The 20,421-nt window shown below is 49.2% G+C and overlaps 1 protein-coding gene across 1 annotated transcript in view; it reads right to left on the bottom strand.

Annotated features, from left to right (window-relative positions):
• MAP4K1 (mitogen-activated protein kinase kinase kinase kinase 1) overlaps window positions 1–20,421 on the bottom strand; it is a 60,054-nt gene that overhangs the window by 19,977 nt on the left and 19,656 nt on the right. The window contains 15 exon segments of the mRNA XM_033158471.1: window positions 14–58; window positions 2,241–2,305; window positions 3,418–3,476; window positions 3,933–4,014; window positions 5,481–5,600; window positions 6,389–6,470; window positions 8,432–8,494; window positions 9,221–9,352; window positions 10,153–10,225; window positions 10,688–10,730; window positions 11,904–11,951; window positions 14,174–14,193; window positions 14,196–14,228; window positions 19,210–19,228; window positions 19,230–19,275. Coding sequence (XP_033014362.1) covers window positions 14–58; window positions 2,241–2,305; window positions 3,418–3,476; window positions 3,933–4,014; window positions 5,481–5,600; window positions 6,389–6,470; window positions 8,432–8,494; window positions 9,221–9,352; window positions 10,153–10,225; window positions 10,688–10,730; window positions 11,904–11,951; window positions 14,174–14,193; window positions 14,196–14,228; window positions 19,210–19,228; window positions 19,230–19,275 — 930 coding nt within the window.

Raw genomic sequence — 20,421 nt, 5'->3', positions numbered from 1 at the left:
CTCTGTCACTTACACATCCACGTCATCGTAATCGTGGTCTGAGTCTGCTGAATCCTCCCTGTAAAGGAAAGGGAAACAAGATTTAAGGCTGTGAAATGTGACTGAGCTAGAGCGTGGTGGTGGTGAGGCCTAGTGATTAGTGAGGAACAAACCGGCAAACGGTTGCAGTCCATAACTGGGTGCAATTTATGAGCCCAGCAGAATAAAAACTTGAAAGGGGGAGAAAAAGAAACCAGGAAGACAATTTTTTTTTAAATAAGGAATGGGGAAAATATACAATTTACCTTAAAAACCACTGTAAACAATTAAAATTATTAGCAGGATTGGAATAACACTTCAATGTTGAATTTTGGGTATAATGGAGATTTAATAGATTCGGATTAATAGACAAGATGCAGGAGGAAAAGGTTAATAACGCAAGGACCTACAAAGGGATGGAGATTCTTCGGAATTATCTTTCCGTGTTGGTTGCTTGATGAATGTTTGTGAATTTTTAAAATCTGAAAAACTAAATAGAATGTAAAGAGAGAGAGAGAGAGAGAATGTGAAACTGGGAAAAAAATGAAAACTTGGGCAAAACCTCTCCCCAACTCCAAGCTTAGGAAATGGATGGGGGCCTTTTGGCCCTCCAGATGTTGTTGGAATACAATTCCCTCAGCCTGCATCCAGCCTAAGCACTGGCCAGGAAGGGTAATGGGAGCTGCTGTCCCACAATATCTGTAATTGTTGGCATTTGTGGATTCCAACACAGATTTCACAAACACCAAAGAAGAAAGACAGCAACTTCTAACCTTTTGAAGATTACAGATACGTTTATTACAACCTTGGCCAACCTGGTTCCTTCCTTCAAGATGTTTTTGGGCTATAGCTCCCATCCCCCACAACCAGCAGGTGATGGGAGTTATAGCCCAAAACACCTGGAGGGAACCAGGTTGTCAAAAGCCGTTTTATAATTTCAGGGTGTCACAGTCAAGGCTTCGTACACACACATGGGAATTATGAGCATGTTGGGTTCAGCGAAACTCATGAGGCGTGCTGGGGCTCTCAGCAGCATCTGCAAGCCCTTGTCTCTCCTGGCTGCTTCCAGCTTGCCCCTCCCCGCTGGAGGAGGTGCCGCGAATTAATAATGTTGCCGGTAGCATCACCTTCTGCCTGACCCATCAGGGGCCGGTACCTGTCCAGGTGAGCTGCCCCAGCCAAGCCTCCTTCTAGCTTGACCACAGTTGTCCATGCATTCCTAACCTCACGGCTGCATTACTGCAATGCACTGTATGCGGGGCCCGTGGGGTCTGGTCCGGATGCTGGTGCAGAATGCGGGCGCTGGGTTGGTCGTGGGGGCAAACTGCCTCCAGCATTTAGTACCCTGCTTGTGGGTTTTTCCACAGGCTGCCAATCTGCTAGTTGGCCAAGTTCATGGTGCTGGTTCCTATACAGTTACCAACACATAAGCCCCAACACAGCTCTGGACCAGTTTACTTGTGATACCCCTCTGTCCTTTATACAGGACCGGTGCTAGGGCTTCTTGCGCCCTAGGCGAACCACCTTCTGGCCCCCCCGCCCCCCGCCAAAGCCTGCTTTAGCGGGAGGTGGGGGATGGTGGAGAGGCAAGCAGCAGTTTCTCCACTGTAGCAGAGAAGCTGCTGCTCGCCCGCCCCGCCCCCCGCCAAAGCCTGCTTTAGCAGGAGCCGGGGGGTGGTGTAGGGGGCAAGCAGCACCTCTCCGCTACAGCGGAGAAGCTGCTGCTAGCCCGTCCTGCCCAAGCCTGGCCAGCGCCCCCTCCATTTTGGCGCCCTAGGCAATTGCCTAATTCGTCTAAATGGACGCACCGGCCCTGCCTTTATACATTTATCAGATCACCGCAATCTGCACAAGAGTCTCTTTTGCATGTTCCAAAGATCTTAGAAGCCCCCTCTGCAGTCATTTGGAGCGGGACTTTTAGTGTGGCTGCCTGTGCCCTGTTGGAATAGCATCCCCGCTGAGATACAACAGGCTGTCTGTGCTTTCTGGAGAACGGCCAAAGACATTTTTGTCCCAGCAGGCAATCCCAGCTGGATAAAAGGGTCTAGATCACGAGTGCCTACTTGTCAGGGTTTCAGCCTCGTTTTGTAAAAGTATTGTTTTCCCCCGCATTTTTAGCTCCTCTAAATGAACTTAAGGTGGAAATCACGTTGAGACGGTGGTTTAGAAGGCGATTCATAAAGCAATGGTAATAATAATGATTGCAGAAGTAGCACCCTTACCTGCTGGCAAATGCAGCGCCATAGAGGTGGCTGCCAGTACCAAAGCCAGTATCCGCAGAGATTTCCTGCAAACAGAAAGCAAAGACTAGAGGAACCGGTCTTCAAAGGAGGGCCCATGATGGTGGCAGGGGTTGCAGCAGTGGTGGTGTTCCAATATTTTGTTGGAAGCTACCCACAGTGACTGGAGCAACTGGGCAGCATATAAATAACATTTTATTATTATTATTATTATTATTATTATTATTATTATTATTATGTGGGCTAGGAGCATGGCATTTCTCCAGAGCAGTCACGCAGACGCAGTTGAAGCCCACCTGCTCCCACACCTGACTTCCTATTTACAGCAACAGGTGAAGGCAGGTGAAAACCCGGCTCATCTGAAAGGGGCCTATAGTAAAGGTAAAAGGTCCCTTAGATGGTTAAGTCCAGTCAAAGGCAACTATGGGGTTGTGGCACTAATCTCGCTTTCAGGCCGAGGGAACCGGCGTTTGTCCGCAAACAGTTTTCCGGGTCATGTGGCCAGCATGACTAAACCGCTTCTGGCGCAACGGGACACCGTGACGGAAACCAGAGCATGCAGAAACGCCGTTTACCTTCCTGCCAGAGTGGTACCTATTTATCTGCTTGCACTGGCGTGCTTTCGAACTGCTAGGTTGGCAGGAGCTGGGACAGAGCAACGGGAGCTCACCCCGTCGCAGGGATTTGAACCGCCGACCTTCTGATCGGCAAGCCCAAGGGGCTCCGTGGTTTAGACCACAGCGCTTCCCGCAAGACAGCACTTATTTCGAGAGGCGGTTCGCAAAGCTCAACCACTGCCGTTTTTGTCAGGAGTTCAGAAGCTCCTTTTCAAAGCGCTCTCCCAAAGAGTGCTTGGAAGGTGTTTGCAGAAAGACTCACCGCTGGGTCATGGGAAGCCGCTTTCAAAGCGCATGGCCGAACAGCACTTTGAAGGGGGCTTTCACAGATCAAACCTAATAAACGTGGCCAGCCATGGGCATTGAGTTCCCCAGTGTAAGCCCAGCCCCAGAAATCCAGCGACCCTCTGGTACCAGTGTTAGGGGTAAAATACGAAGCAGTTAAATAAACTAACTGTTTCTTTCTTTTGGAGTGTCAAAGGGGACAATAGCTGCGTCTCAACTGGAACAGGAAGGGATGGGAGGGAGGGGTGAGGAGGTACCGTGAAGTTCGGGGACCCCGGACTCTCCCTGTTCCTGAGCGTGGGGCTGCAATCATGGGCTGCAATGAGATGAGAAGAAGGGAGTTATTTAGAAGAGTCACTCCATGGAGAGCCAGTGTGGTGTAGTGGTTAAGAGCGGTAGACTTGTAATCTGGGGAACCGGGTTCGTGTCTCCACTCCTCCACATGCAGCTGCTGGGTGACCTTGGGCTAGAGTCACACTTCTCTGAAGTCTCTCAGCCCCACTCACCTCACAGAGTGTTTGTTGTGGGGGAGGAAGGGAAAGGAGAATGTTAGCCGCTTTGAGACTCCTTCGGGTAGTGAAAAGCGGGATATCAAATCCAAACTCCTCTTCTTCTTCTTCTTCATGGTGGGTGGAGACAGAAAGTGGGGCGGAGCTTGCAGGAGGGCCCTCCGGAGAGGAGGGGGGTGCGAACCCAGCATGCAAAGGGGTGAGAGGGGCAAGGAGAGAAGCAAGCCCCCCCCCCGTGCAGGAGCGCAATGGGGCAGACATACCCCTGGAGTCGGTGCATCCCGGTGAGGTCACGCCCTGCCGTTGGCTGGAGTGAATTCTTCGGGGCACCGGAGGTGGGGGTGTCTGTAGTCGGAAAAACAGATTTTAATGGGCGGGGGGTAGTTAGTGTGTGTTTTCTGCTTTATAACCCCAAGAGCGGGGGTCATCACCTGGTGCCATTTTTGGCCTTGGGAGACGTTGCCCTTTGACAGCCCATCTCTGTTCCCAGTCTCAATGCTGGCTGGGTTTGCTATTGCACAACAGACTATTGCACCCAGTTCAACCTTCCTGCATTAAGTGGCTTAACAGCGCAACATATTGTTCAGAAAACCAGTTTGCTTTTAGCACACTTTTCCGCAGCTGCAAATGCAGATGTTTCGCTTCAGAACTAAAACCCTCAGCTGTTGGTATTATAGGTACAGACATTAAAAAACAGGATGTTAAACTTTTCCAATACGCAGTGACTGCAGCTAGGATTTTGCTAGCACAAAGGTGGAAACAAGAAGAAATACCGACAAAAGAAGATTGGACAGTGAAATTGATGGAATATGCAGAACTGGACAAAATGACGGGAAGAATCCGGGAACAGCGGGACCAGAAATTCATCAAAGACTGGTTAAAGTTTACGAACTATTTGACAAACAATTTGCAGTTGAATACGCTAATACAGTGTTTTTCAACCTTTTTTGGGCAAAGGCACACTTGTTTCATGAAAAAAATCACGAGGCACACCACCATTAGAAAATGTTAAAAAATTTAACTCTGTACCTATATTGACTATATATAAAGTAATTCTCTTGAATTTTTCAATTTTTCCCATGGCACACCAGGCAACATCTCGTGGCACACTAGTGTGCCGTGGAACAGTGGTTGAAAAACACTGTGCTAATAGGACTTCAAGAAGCTTTGTAGTTAATGTGTAGAAATATTATTGCAATTATGGTAGTTAGAGTGAGTAAGAGATTTATGATAATGTAAGCAATGGTAGATTAAAGAAGTATAATATTAAGATATAATTCTGAATGCCATGTGGAAGGTCTGAGGGAAGTCACGGCTATGTTAGCCAAAACTGAAAAATGTATGTGAATGTATATTTTATTTTTTGTAGTTGTTGTTGTTCAGTCGTTCAGTCGTGTCCGACTCTTCGTGACCCCATGGACCAGAGCACGCCAGGCACACCTATCCTTCACTGCCTCTCGCAGTTTGGCCAACTGCGAGAGGCAGTGAAGGATAAGTAATTTAGTATAAAACAATAAAAATAAAATAAAATAAAAACCCTCAGCTGTTCGTCGCATCCATAATGCAGACTGGTGTCAATTTGCTTTATAGTGAAACTGGGGGAAAGAGGGGTCTTGTCATGGGCACAGACTGGGCAAGAACAAACTTAGTTGGTCTCTAAGGTGCTACAGGAAGGAATTTTTTATTTTTTTATTTTGTTTGAGCAATAGAAGAGGCTTTTGGCACCACAAAAAAGGACAGCAAAGGAGTAAGTGCAACCCCACAATGTTCATTTCTTTGCCCTTCTCCAACCTCATCCCATCCACTCTCACCTCTTGTTCCTCTTCATCCGGCTCACCTCTGCAGCTGGAAAGTTTGTCAGGGTTGCGCAGTTTCTCCAGGAGCTCAAGGGTCAGGCTGCGGCTGAGCCTTTCCTGGCAAACTAGCTGGTGCTGGTGAAAGGAAGGGGTCAGTTGGAGATAGCTGGAATCCATCCCTAGGGACAGAGCCACGGCAGGTGGAGAGGGAGATAGCCATATTTACAGCTTCCGACATTATGCCGAAGAGGCAAGCCGCTTAGGTTTCGCAAAGTACTGCTTGTCTCTTCCGCAGTGCAAGAGAAACTTGAAATGAAGACTGTTATGTATTGAAGTTCTCAACCTAGGCCACTAGGGGCGTGTGTGTATAGTTCATTCTGCTGCAGTTCTCACTCAGGCCCACACATGCAAATGAGGGATTGAAAGTGACGTTCAGGGATTGGGTAACTACAGAAAGTTGTTACTGTTGCTTGTAGCTGAGTTCTATATAAGCAGGCTGCTGAGCCCTTCAGCTCTGTTTATTCTCAGGCTGGAACAGAACTGATCTGAAGGGCTCAGCAGCCTGGTACGTATATAGAACTCAGCTACAAGCAACAGTAACAACAACTTTCTGTAGTTACCCAATCCCCGAACGTCACTTTCAAGCCCTCATTTGCATGTGCAGACCTGAGTGAGAACTGCAGCAGAATGAACTAGATACACACACCCCTAGTGGCCTAGGGTGAGAACTTCAATACATAACAAAGACTGTACCTGGTGTGGTTATATGGCGGCACACCCACCCCACCCCACCCCTCATGCACATTTGGAAGGCTTTTAAGACACCTCGGATGTGTTGTTTTAGCGGAAAACTGATTACAAAAACATGCTCCTCCCTGGGACTCGTGAGCAGAGAAGGGAGGGGAGGGGATCAGGATACTTACGGTCAGCATCTTGGAGGCAGTGGGCCGCTTCTTCGGATTCTTGGTTAGCGTCACCTTGACAAAGTGGTGAAAGGCCTGGCTCCTGTGGGGACAGGAGCACCCATGGACAAGGGAAGTTTATGGCTGTAAACTCCAACTTGGGTCCCCCATTTGGACTATGCATTTAAAGCAGGGGTCAGCAAACTTTTTCAGCAGGGGGCCAGTTCACTGTCCCTCAGACCTTGTGGGGGGCCGGACTATATTTTGGAAAAAAATATATGAACAATTCCTATGCCCCACAAATAACCCAGGGATGCATTTTAAATAAAAGGACACATTCTACTCATGTAAAAACACGCTGGTTCCCGGACCGTCCGCAGACCAGATTGAGAAGGCGGTTGGGCCGCATCTGGCCCCCGGGCCTTAGTTTGGGGACCCCTGATTTAAAGCAATGTCATACCACTTCCTGCAAAGAATCCTGGGAAGTGTAGTTTGTTAAGAGCGCTGAGAGTTGTTATGGAATCCCTATTCCCCTCAAGAGAGCTACAGTTCCCAGAACGGTTTGATAATCAATCCCTTTCTTCAGGGAACACTGGGAATTGTAGCTCTCTGAACAGAAGGTCTGTCTCTGCTGAGGGTCTGCCTAACACCTTCCTTGCTTTCTTTTCAGTGCCATGTAAAGGCTGGTCTGTTTTTCCCAGACTTCTGACAGACTAAGAAGGTGGTGGTGGTGTTTTTCACTAGTCTGCTGCCAAAGTTTCCTGTGACTGTTATGGTATAATATATTGTTAAGGGCCTCTGGGTGCCAGATTTGTGGGTGCAAGCCACCCGTAATTCTTGGGAGCATAGCTGTCAACTTTTCCCTTTTTTAAAAAAAAAGGGAAATTCCCTTATTCTGAATAGGATTCCTCGCAAGAAAAGGGAAAAGTTGACAGCTATGCTTGGGAGTCAGGAAAAAGTTAGAACTGACTAAACTCTAAACTGACTAAACATGGAAATCCCTGGGCTCTGCTTATGCTAACGAACCGTGGGTCATTAGGAGGACAAAAGAAGATGATGCCTTGCCATTAACCCATCAGTGAAAGTCTTGATAGGGGGGGGGGGAGACCCCACGCTGAGCTCTGGGTAATTAGCAAAAGTGAATACCAGAAGTGGGGGTGGGGGGAGCTTCCAGAATTGCACTGGGTGGTGAGGTAAGCAAACAGGAAAAAGGTGTCCCTTTTGCAAGCTGGAAAGTGAGGGGGGCAAAGTACAAGAAGGGCAGTCGGTTTTATGCTGCAGAGCGGGTCCAATGTGATGTTTGAGGTCTCTTAGAATCTGAGCCTGCAGTGATGGGAGATACTGGACCCTCTTGGGATGTGAATGCTCTGCAGTCCCTCCATCTTAGACCAAGGTTTTATATATGTGTAAATATATATATATATGGCGCTGTGGGTTAGACCACAGAGCCTAGGGCTTGCTGATCAGAAAGTCGGCGGTTCGAATCCCCGCGACGGGGTGAGCTTCCATTGCTCGGTCCCTGCTCCTGCCAACCTAGCAGTTCAAAAGCACGTCAAAGTACAAGTAGATAAACAGGTACTGCTCCGGTGGGAAGGTAAACGGTGTTTCTGTGCGCTGCTCCGGTTTGCCAGAAGCGGCTTAGTCATGCTGGCCACATGACCCAGAAAAACTGTCTGCGGACAAACGCCGGCTCCCTCGGCCAATAAAGCGAGATGAGCGCCGCAACCCCAGAGTCGTCCACGACTGGACCTAACGGTCAGGGGTCCCTTTACCTTTACCTTTAAATAAAACCATATATCATAAGGAGACCACAGTCTCTGCTGTGCCTCCTTTCCAGAGGAAACACAGGCCCCTCGTGAGCACCTGAAATCTCACACTACTGTGGAGATTGGGGGTGGTGTGGAATATTTATATTTATGCGTTCATTGTGCTATAAGTCACTTGGGAGACCTTTGAGTGACAAGCAGCTGATAAACAATCTTAATCATAACGTAAAATGTTCTGCACTGCTCAGGTCGTTCGCCCTCACAACCCTGCGATTGTTGAGCACGTAATTGGACTTACCACCGGGCTTTCTCCTTGAGCTTTGGGGGCTGGTAGCCACTCTTCGTCATCAGCACCAGGACCCTGCGAGGTGGGACAAGGAGGTAAGCCAGTGCGGTGCAGTGGTTAAGAGCGGTAATCTGGTGAACCGGATTCGCTTCCCTGCTCCTCCACATGCAGCTGCTGGGTGACCTTGGGCTAGTCACACTTCTCTGAAGTCTCTCAGCCCCACTCACCTCACAGAGGGTTTGTTGTGGGGGAGGAAGGGAAAGGAGAATGTCAGCCGCTTTGAGACTCCTTCGGGTAGTGATAAAACAGGATATCAAATCCAAACTCCTCTTCCTTTTCTTCTTCTTCTTCTTCTTCTTCTTCTTCTTCTTCTTCTTCTTCTTCTTCTTCTCCTTCTTCTTCTTCTCTGCACCCAGGCTTTGGAGATCTCACTTCATGTTCAGACGACCCCCAATTAAATAATTGGCAACAAGGCCTTCTCTCCACCTTGCCTCGTGCTTCCTTTCTTGAATTCTGCACCCAGAAAAGCTGGGTTCTGTTGCTGGCATGAATTCCGCACAACGGCCCTTTATTTGCATAATTTATTCTGCTAGTCACAGGCAGAGGCAAGGACCTAGATTGAAGCCCTGCCCGTCCAACATTGTCAGCCACCAATTCTGATTCAGCAGCGCGCACACACACATACCCAGGTTTCGGAGATCTCACTTCATGTTCAAGCGACCCCCAATTAAATCATTGGCAGCAAGGCCTTCTGCCACCTCCCACAGCCCAGAGAGAGAAGGGAGGGGATGTGCAACTCACCGCAAAGGGTGTACGTCGAAAAGGGGGGGCTGAAGCTCCGCCAGCTCGATAGCGGTGATCCCCACTGACCAAACGTCGCACAGTTCGTTGTACCCGCCCTTGAGTTCCACTGCCGCCACCTCTGGGGCCATCCTGGAACAGAGACACATGTGCAAGGCAGGACTCGTCACAACTTCGATTAAAGGCAGCACCTTCCGTCGCATGCCGCCCCTCAGCCTCCCTGACTTGGTGCCCTCTAGGTGCTTTTTGGACTACAACTCCATCGTCCCTTTAAGAAGGAAATCGACAAGCTGGAAGGTGTGCAGAGGAGGGCGACCAAGATGATCAAGGGTCTAGAAACCAATCCTGATGAGGAACGGTTGAAGGAGCTGGGTATGTTTAGTCTGGAGAAGAGGAGACTGAGAGGAGATAGGATAGCCATCTTCAAATATCTCAAGACCTGCCACATGGAAGGCGAAGCAAGCTAGTTTTCTCCTGCTCCGGAGGGAAGGACTCAATCCCATGGCTTCAAATTAGAAGAAAAGAGATTCTGACTAAACATCAGGAGGAATTTTCTGACAGTAAGAGCCGTTCGACACTGGAAAGAACTCCCTCGGGGAGGTTGTGGACTCTGCTTCCTTGGAGGTTTTTAAGCAGAGCTTGGATGGCCATCATGTCAAAGGTGCTGTGGTTGAGATTCTGGCATTGCAGGGAGGGGGTGCCTTCCAACTCTACGATTCTATGATTGACCAGGACGTCTGGGATTGATGGAGGCTGTAGCCCAGGTTTAGAAATACTGATGTATCAACAGAGGGAAGCGCTGGTGGGCTGGCTGAGTAATGCTCCCCTCTCCCGGCATCCCATCTACAGACACCACCCACCTCGAAAAGCCAATTGGTGACACTAACGCCCCCGACACCCACCACCACCACCAAACAGCTGGTCCTTTTTACCAGTAGGGGGTCCCTATGAAGGACATTCTCCGGGCAAAGGTGGCGCTGAGCTGAGCTGAGATTCCGAAATCCGCTGGAAGAAACAGAAATGGGGAAGAATGTGGAACAGCATGTGCCAACTAATGTGGGCAGCGCTCAAATTCTGGGTAAAGGTACGTGCGTTTTAATAAAACCCACAAGCCCCACCTCCCAATCTCCTTCTGGTCGTAAATAGCTTTAACTGATTTTAATACGTTAGGAGCCTGTCCCACTAAATTTTACTCAGAGTAAACCCACTGCAATGTCTGGACCTAAGTGAGTCGTGCCAATTAATTTCAGTGGGTCTACTCTGAGTTAGTGTTGGAGATGCAACCCCTTTATTTTCATATTGTTATAGTACATTTAAAGCACCCCAGGAATCTTGGGAACTATAGTTTACCCCCTTGCGGACCTACAATTCCCACCCCCTTTAACACACTACACCCTGGGAAACCTAGAGGCTTCACGTTGACCCTGGGGCGGATCTGGTAATCCTAAAACACATGGTGAGACATACCCAGCTTGACTTCCCCGTGGTCGTTGAGGAGAACGTTGGCTCCCTGAAATGTGAAGCGACAGGGTGAAAAATAATTTAGTGATCTCCCACCTTTCTCATCCAAGGAGCTTAAGGTGGGGGGTAAATGGTTCTCTTCCCCCTCCTCATTTCACCCCCCACAAGAACCCTGTGAGGTAGGTTAAGCTGAGAGCGAGTGACGCAGCCCAAGGTCACCCACTGAGCCTCATAGCCGAGTGGGGTGATTTGAGCCCAGGTCTCTCCCAGGTCCTAGCCTGACACTAACCACTGCACCACACCACCTTTAGAGGAAGTCAGTTGAAGTGGGGTTCCACGCAGTGCTCTTCCCCACACTTTAAGGGTAGGCATTCCCCACATGTTAAGTTTTGTTAAAATTTCCCTGACAACCACCAGGTGAACTTGCATGCACATTTTATGACCTGGTTTTCCTTCCTATATATACTGTATATGTTTTTCCTCATTGTTCCTCTGAGCTGCTTCATCTCCAGGTCACTCTGTTCTACTTGTCAAATCCCCTCACTTCCTGGCTGCCTCTCCCTTCTTTCCCTAGATCCTGCCCCCTTGTTTCCTTAGGGCAATGCATGGCCAAAGATGGCCCTCCAGATGTTTTGGGACTACAATTCCCATCATCCCTGACCACTGGTCCTGCTAGATAGGGATGGTGGGAGTTGTAGTCCCAAAACATCTGAAGGGCCTGCCTTAAGACCTTCCGACTGCACCGCCCCCTCTGCAGCGTCACAGCAGCCCAGCCAATGGCAGGCCAGGGGACTTTCTGCCTCTCTCTCTCGAGCCTCTCTGACATCACTGCCAGAGACCTGCCACGCCACGGCTACCTTCCAACTGCTGCTGCTTTTAAAAATCTGACTTTATCCATGTTCCGTCACGGTGTGGGGTTCTTTTTGCAGTTAATGTTACATGCTTTGAGAATGCAAATGGGAAGGTGGAGGTTCAGTAAACACAGCTGTGATGACTTAAAGCATGAACAAGTGTGGGCATCCACAGTCCGTATCACTTTCAGGAGGGAAACGGCACCCTTTCTGTGTTCAAAGCAGCCTTCGCTGTCTCACGTATTTCCCGGCAAGGAGTTAAAAAAAAAAAGCAAAAAGCTGCAGAAGCTAAGAATCTTACCCCATGAGCATTGCACAAATAAGTGTTTTACTTGGTCTCGGCCCTGCCCCAAGTTTTAATTTGTTATTACCTTGATGTCTCTATGGATCTTCCCCTGGTTGTGAAGATAAGACAGACCCTAGAGGGTGAAATTAAAGACCCACATTATGGTTACAGCCACCCTTATTGCAGGGGCAATAAAACTTTGACCCATGAACCAGGAGACTCCCAGGGGGCCCTTCCAAGCTGTCCATAGTTTTTGAAGCACACAGTACACCATGGTTTGCAAACCTTTTCGGGCCAGTCGACACTCCTGGATTTTTGAGAAAAGGCCCTATGTGCACCATACATTCAAAGCAGCACCATAGCACTCTTAAACACTGGTTGAAACAGTTACAGGTAGGCAGCCGTGTTGGTCTGCCATAGTCAAAACAAAATAAAAAATAAAAAATTCCTTCCAGTAGCACCTTAGAGACCAACTAAGTTTGTTCTTGGTATGAGCTTTCGTGTGCATGCACACTTCTTCAGATAACACTGAAGCTCATACCAAGAACAAACTTAGTTGGTCTTTAAGGTGCTACTGGAAGGAATTTTTTATTTTTTTATTTTGTTTTGACTGGTGAAACAGCTAAGAATGGTTAGGAGACTCTTATTCTCCCTATGGAGGCGCACTCCCAAGCATTCCCTTAGGAGCGGGAGCTGACTGTTGAACCACTCAGGAGTCATTGAGGGAAGACATTGAGGCATTTTAAAGTGGTGTGATACTGCTTAAATGCAAGTGGGGGGGGGGCAAGTGCCGTGGGCACCAGCCACAATATGGCTGCCAAGGGGGTGTGGCTAAGACAAAATGGATGTGCCACTGTTCTTTTATAGCAGGAAAAGAGACAGGACCACAAAATGCTGCAGGCATGGCCCCCTCCATCAGCAACCCCACCCCCCACCAAATATAAATATAGTGGAGAGGACCTATGTTGAAACAGGTCATGTTCTCCCCTTATATACTCCAACTTGAATGAATAAACAAAAGCATGTACATATCCCAGACCCTACAAGTGTCCCTATTTTCCAGGGATGTCCCTGATTTAGAGAAGCCGTCCTGGTTTCTGATTTCATCCCAGAATGTCCCACTTTTCCCTTAGGATGCCCCTACTTTCAATGCAGAAATGTTGGAGGGTATGGAGTTATCCGGCCCCCCCCAGGCGTCTGAAGGCAATCCTGTATGGGGAAGGTTTTTATTTTTTTAAGTTAAAGTTCTATAGTGTTTTTAGATATGTTGGAAAGTTGCCCAGTGTGTCTGGGGCAAACCAGTAACATTTGTGGGGTTATAAAATTGTAATGTTATCATATGGACTGGGACGTCCCTATTTTCATCGGAGAAATGTTGGAGGTATGATGTCCTCTACAAATGGCAGTCACCTGGAAAGGCAACTGCGCCCTTAACCACCATTGTGGTTGGTAAGGAGAGAGAAGCTCTTTTCCTGGTTCAACTCCCAGCATCTCCAGGGAGAACAGTCTTTACCAAAGGTGTCATGGGCTTTGAAGACACGCGAACTCAGGACGCAAGTGAGAAACGTTGCTAAGAGGAAGGCACGCTTGGCAAATCTACACCGTGATCAACTCCCGCCTGGAAACCAATGCCCCCACTGTGGAAGGACGTGTGGATCCAGAATTGGCCTCCACAGTCACTTACGGACTCACTGTAAAACCGTGTTTATGGAAGACACAGTGCTGTCAAGTATCCCGTTTCCCCGGGATTCTCCCTTATTTCAAGCAGTTTCCCGCTGCTCTCCCTTATGTTTTATTTCCCTTAAATTTCCCGTTTTTAATGGAAGCAGCTCCTCCCCTGCTGGCCAGGGACTGGTGGGAAGACCTCGCCTACTTGGAAAGAAAGCCCAAGCCCTCAAAGCAAGTGGGAGCCGTTTCCTGTGCTTACAGGGGGGGTGTATTCCTCCCCCTGCATCAGCCCCTATCCTTGCCGCCGAGCCCCTCAGCCGGCCAATAGGGTTAGCTGGCGGGCAGAGCCTGGCTGCCTTTGAGCAGCTGCTGCTCTCCTCTTTGCTGCCCTCCTCTTTGCTCTGCTCCAAGCCGAGCCCGCTTGGAGTTACATTGCTGCTCCGCCCACTCTTCTTCTGGCTCCACCCACCACTGACATGTGCCTGTCCCCGGGATAGGTAAGACTGCTGATCCCTTATTTTCAAATCTAAACTTGACAGCTCTGGGAAGACAATCTTACTCGGCTGCGAGGATCGCAAAGAAGAAAGAAGATCACAGACCTCCGTCTGAGACTTTGCAGCGCACCCAGATTTAGACAATACTCGGGTCTGGCCTCAGTGTAAGACTCATCCATACGTTCATACTCACTTGCAGTGTTTCTCGGCACAATAGGCAATCTGCGCGTCTGTCAGGGGCCCGGTGACTGCAAAGGGAAAGGGGAGGTGGTGGAGCGCCATCTTTTAATCCCAAAGTGGAGGGCTGAAGTCATAGAGCTGGTTGACATTCTGAAAGACCCGAGGAGGCTCCGCGGTCATCGAGATTGCTTTGCCAATCCCTGGCATGTTGTCCTCAGGCATTTCCCCTGCCTTCAAAGTTGAGGGCGGGAGAAGATCAGAGCAATGCGCAAATGATTCTCACTCCAGCTGGGGTCGTTCCTGTTGTGAGCATCACACAGGCGGCATTGAAGTGGAACGGGGCGGGCCCCCTCGTTGCTAGACCCCTGTGGTTACTCGAAGGGAAAGCCGTTTTCTTCACGCAAAAAAAAATTACAATTGAATCATGAACTAGGAAATGCTTGGCTGAAAGTCAGAATCAAACTAATATGAGAAAATACAGGAATGCTGGGAACTGTGTTATACAGGTGCAATTAGCTCAGTTGTCTTTTTATCTGTAAGCCGCCTTGAGTCCTGTCAGGGGGGAAAGGTGGGGTATAAATAAATATACAATTATAATTGTGTCTACATTTGACCTGCAGTGGATCTCCGTGATCTTACACAGGGAGTCACTTCCAGCCTTACCTCTGGAGATGTTGCCAAGGATTAGACCTGGGACGTTCTGTATGTAGTGCACCCGCCCTGTGGAACGCCCTCACACCAGATGTCAAGGAAATAAGCAACTAACTGACTTTTAAAAGGCATCTGAAGGCAGCCCTGTTTAGGGAAGTTTTTTAATGTTTAATGCTGTACTGTGTTTTTAATATCGGTTGGGAGCCGCCCAGAGTGACTGGGGAAACACAGCCAAATGGGCGGTTATAAATAAATTATATTATTATTATTATTATTATTATTATTATTATTATTATTCAGAGCAGCAGATGATCTACCATTGAGCTATGACTCTTCCAGATGAATTTATGCTGAGAACATTAATGCTATCTATAACATTATTTAGGACACGGGTGGCGCTGTGGGTTAAACCACAGAGCCTAGGGCTTGCTTATCAGAAGATGGGCGGTTTGAATCCCCGCGACGGGGTGAGCTCCCGTTGCTCGGTCCCAGCTCCTGCCCACCTAGCAGTTCGAAAGCATGTCAAAAGTGCAAGTAGATAAATAGGTACCGCTCCAGCGGGAAGGTAAACGGCGTTTCCTGTGCGCTGCTCTGGTTTTGCCAGAAGCGGCTTAGTCATGCTGGCCATATGACTGGAAGCTGTACGCCGGCTCCCTCGTCCAGTAAAGCGAGATGAGCACTACAACCCCAGAGTCGTCCGCGACTGGACCTAATGGTCAGAGGTCCCTTTACCTTTCCATTATTTAGCTATCAGACATTTAACATGTGGGGGGGGGGGAACACCCCCTCTGCAAAATTCACCTTTGCCTGTTCTGTAGCCCAACCCTTTTGTTTGTTTGTTTCAGGTGCCACCAGCGTGCAGAAGAACCCAATTTTTTATTTCTTCAGATCCCCGCACCACCTTTTGCTGCAAAGCCTGGCCCAGTCAGAGAGGTTGCACAAAGCAACTGCCCAGGGTGCCGAAATCTGAACGCCTTGGGGTCAGGGCTGCTTGCCTGCCCCCTTTGCAGAAGATGCACAGAGCTGGCTTATCTGCTCATGGGCGGAGCCGAGAGCCCCGCAGTGCGGAGCCTCAGTCAACATAATCTTTTGATCTCTCTCTCTCTGCCAGCAACCCAGGAGGACACTTGCGAGGGGGAGAGGAAGTCAAGAGGTGAAGCTGTTGAAAACAAGAGAGAGAATTGGAAGCGCTGTGGTTGGCTTTTGATTGTCTAATGTGCCCGCTATGATTGTGCTGTGCCTACTGGGGCTAAAACGCAAAAGGGGGGGGGAGAGGCAAACATCTCAACATTGCCAAGGACCAAACCCACCCCACCACAACACATATTAGGGAGGGAAAACAAGAAACGCCTAAGAGTTAAACAGGGGTTCCCAAAGTGGTGGTATTGCCCCCCTGGGGGGCGCTAAGAGCCAGGAGGGCAATAGAGAAGTAAAGGACTATCTGGTATCGCTGAAGGAAGTTCTTTAATTTGTTGGATTAATTAAACTGAATGCTTCTAATTGGATTCCGAATAAACGTGCAATTAACTGTCACTGTTTCAAATTTTATTGTGTTATTATCTTCCTTAGTGAGTTGTGAGGACTTTCAGCCTCAGCCTTCCTTTTTAAAACAAGACATTTAAGTTTCTAGTCCTTAAGGCAATTCCTGGGTAACGTATCAGAAGCTGCATTTGAGAGAGGGGCAGGGAGAGCAGGTGAGCAACGAGTATCAGGTTTTGTGTACATAACCTTACATTTAAGTGCATTCCCACCAACCCCAAAAATCAAAAAAGGAATCCGGGGGTCTGTGTTTACCCCCTCCCATAACTCCAGTTCCCAGCGCCCTTAACAGACGATTCCCAATATTATTGTGTGTTTGGGTGCTTTAAGTGTGTGGTTTGCGCACGGCCCATAGCTATGTCTTGCCCCTCCTCGTGAGTAACGGAAGCAGACTCAAGGATGCAAAGCAATATACGCGGAATGGGAGGGTGGGGGTGGAAGGGTGCCCATTCTTCCTTTGAGGCAGGTAAAGAGAGTAAATTGGCCACATTCAGTTTCACTTCTGCAGTTCAGGACAGAGGCTGCTTGGTATCAAGTCTTACTCCCTGCCTCCCCATCCCCGCCCCAAAGAGTGCATTCATGCAAGAATGCAGAAATGGGAGGGCAGCGGGTGGGTGGCGGGGGCAGTACTTAACCTAACAGGGTCACTGTTTTTGTCCTGGCAGTATTGTCCACAGGGTCAAAAAAGAGACGAGATGTTTGTGATCTGTGACTGGACCTCTCCCCCGCCCCCCTCAGCTACCTCCTGCAGCTGCTTTCGAATGCAAATGTTTGGTATCCGCTCAAGAAAATGGGAAGCTGCCTTGTGCGAATGCAATCTCCTGCACGCTGACTTGCAATGGCTGTCAAGAGCAGGGAGTTTAAAAGTTTGCATTTGAAGGGAGGATCTATTCCTTATTCATACTTTCGGAATCAATATGTGAACCGAACTGCAACCATACTCTGAAATTCGCACTTGCCTGAATTTTGCAGCGTAGCTCCCCAGCTAGCCCAAATGCATATATTGGAGGAAGGTGTACATAAAAATCAACACCTCCGTGAAGATAACACACACAAAAAATGCATTATATGAGGGGGAAATGCTTGGGGAAAACGTGTAAAGTCAAAACTGCGTACATAGGAGCTGTTTGCACCCAAACGCTGACGAATTTCATGAGGATTAAAATAATAATTCGCCAACTGCGACGGGAATCTGGAGAACTGAACCTAAGAAAATGGGAAACTAAGAAAGCCTAAATGGACAGATCCTTCCATCCCTACTCCAGGGGTTAAAGACACAGATATTTCCCAGCCCTACCTGGGTCCTTCTGCTTGTCACTCGTGTCAGGGTGGGTCTCAGGAGCACGTAAGCGATAACTCACAAGGTGTCAGTGAAGTTAACACTTCATTCAAAGATACAAACAGCTCAGGCCTAGTGAGCAAAGCAGCTCTTCCCACAAGATCGTGCCCTGATGAGGCAGTTATGGGGAATGAAGGCCGCACCTTCCACAGTTCAGTAAGTCTCCTCCTCCCTTGGTTCCTTCCCAAGCAACTTGAGGCGCCTTTGTCTTGCCAGCCTTTGCTCCACCCTTCTTCATGCCTCTGCTGGTCCTGAGAGACCAGGGAGCTGGTTGCAGAAGGAAGGGGAGACTCCCTGGCTTCCTCACCAGCCTGCCTCATCTCTGCTTCTTGGCCCCGCTCCTCTCTAGCCTCCTCTCCTGCCTCTGATTCTGGACTGCTCTCTGCCACAGACTCTCCCAGCTCACTAAACCCTGTTGCCTCTTCCGCCTGCAGACACCTCCTCCTCCACTCTTCTCCCTCTTCACCCTCATCGTTGCCCCCCACACAGTCCCCTGGCCCTCAGCCTTCTTCCCATGGGGCCTTCCCAGCTGGTACCACTCCTCTGCCTCCAGCCAGTCCATGACACTAGGGATAAGGCAGTTTCAATTTCTTTCTGTTTCTCCTTTTTTCCCCCCAACCTTAAATTCAGTCTTCACATTTCCACATCAGTTTGCAATTTTCTTTGCAAGTCTTTGCGATAATTCACCAGCATTTTAGCGCAAATTTCTCCTATGATGCACATGCTTCTTTGCAAAGTGGTTTCCCCTAATATATTGCATTTTTATGTGTTATTTCCAGCAGCAAATGCATTTTGTGCACATTTTACCCTCTGTGTTCTTGTACACATCTATGGTTGGAGAGCTGCCCTGCAAATTTCGGAAAAGCGCAAATTTTGAAGGATGGCTGTGTTTCTATTTGCCTATTTCCCCCCAGAAAGTATAGCCATATAAAGTGCAGCCATTGAGAGGACACAACTTAAACCAGTTGAAGAACAACCTATAGCAAGGAAGGGGAAACCTGTGGCCCTTCTGGTGTTGTTGGACTACAGCTCCCATCATCCCTGCCCATTGGCCATGCTGTTTGAAGCTGATGGGAGTCGGAGTCCAACAATTGTACAGAGAGCCTCAGGTCCCCCATACCTGGCCTAGAGGAAATGCTTGTTCCCCCCTGCTCTTGAGGGTAGGAGTTGAGGCAATGGCTTCAATTTGCAACAAAGGAGATTCCGACTAAACCTTTGGGGAAACTTTCTGACAGCAAGAGCCGTTCGGCGGTGGAAGAGACTGCCATGAGAGGTGATGAACTCTCCTTCCTTGGAGGTTTTTAAGCAGAGGTTGGACGGCCATCTGTCATGGATGCCTTAGCTGAGATTCCTTGCATTGCAGGGGGTTGGACTAGATGACCCCTGGGACCCCCTTCTAAGATTCTGTGGTTCTATGAAATATCTGCTCTCACATCCATAACAATATATTTGTTAATATGGGTGCGGGTAGGAAGGCCTAAACACCCAATTCCCCTGGGTGGGCAGGGAATCAGTGTCACCTTGGTAGACATCCTGAAGGAGAGCCTCCTCCACAGAACTCCATGCAGATCCACAACTTGTTGAACCTAGTGAGGAAAGCAGAGATGGAAAGGTTCGTCGTTGAGTGTGAAATGAGGTGACTGGGGAGGACTGGGATGGGGATCAAGGCCATCTCAACTGCACCTCCACAGTCTAGAAGCTGTCCCCCCCCACACACACACACAAGCTTTCAACCAACCAGGGACCATCGATCAGGCTAAAGAACTATCTACCCCAGCATCCTGTTCTCCTAGTGGCCGACCAGATGACTCTATGGGATGTCCACAAGGTAAAAGGTAAAAAGGTAAAGGACCCCTGACAGTTTGCGTCCAGTCAAAGGCCACTGTAAGGTTCCTTAGCGGCTGCTCATGAGTAACCAGACTGACGCAGAGCTTCTAAAACTAACTTCTTTAATGGTGCAAATATTTACAGTGCAGTTGCAGAAAGTACGTCCAGTTCATCCTTCGGGCATAGTCCGGGAATGACCCCTTCCAGTTCCTTGCCCACATAAAAGGCGTGGAATACGGAACCCCTGCCTCCCCCCTCTACGTCTTTCCCCCCTGTGCAAAAGGGGAGACGGAAGGGGTGCTTCACCTCCCGTTCTGCTTGGCGCGAAGGCTCTCTTCCCCTGTCACAGCCCCGGCTCCCACTTCCTGTCTCCATCTCCCCCCTCCCCACTGGAGGAATTTACTGCTCCTCCCACTGGATGAAGATGAAGAACCTCCGCATCGGAGACGGGGGTTTCGCAATACTGATAAAGCCCTGGCACCACCTTGGCTTCGGCGAGGGCGGTCTCCTGACAGCAACTATGGGGTGTGGCGCTCATCTCACTTTCAGGCCAAGGGAGCTGGCGGTTGTCCACAGACAGCTTTCCGGGTCACGTGGCCAGCAGGAACTAAACCGCTTCTGGCGCAACGGGACACCCGTGACGGAAACCAGAGCGCTCGGAAACGCTGTTTACTTTCCCGCCGCAGCAGTACCTATTTATCTACTTGCACTGGTGAGCTTTTGAACTGCTAGGTTGGCAGGAGCTGGGACTGAGCAACGGGAGCTCACCCCAGTCGCGGGGATGCGAACCGCCGCCTTCAGATAGGCAAGCCCAAGAGGCTCAGTGGTTTTAGGACCACAGCGCCACCCGCGTCCCTTGTCCACAAGGATGACCTGAGGGCAACAGCACACTCCCCACTTGTGAC

The sequence above is a fragment of the Lacerta agilis genome, chromosome 8 (genome assembly GCF_009819535.1).
Source record: "Lacerta agilis isolate rLacAgi1 chromosome 8, rLacAgi1.pri, whole genome shotgun sequence".
Taxonomy (NCBI): Eukaryota; Metazoa; Chordata; class Lepidosauria; order Squamata; family Lacertidae; genus Lacerta; species Lacerta agilis.
This window is presented reverse-complemented; position numbering and strand designations above follow the sequence as displayed.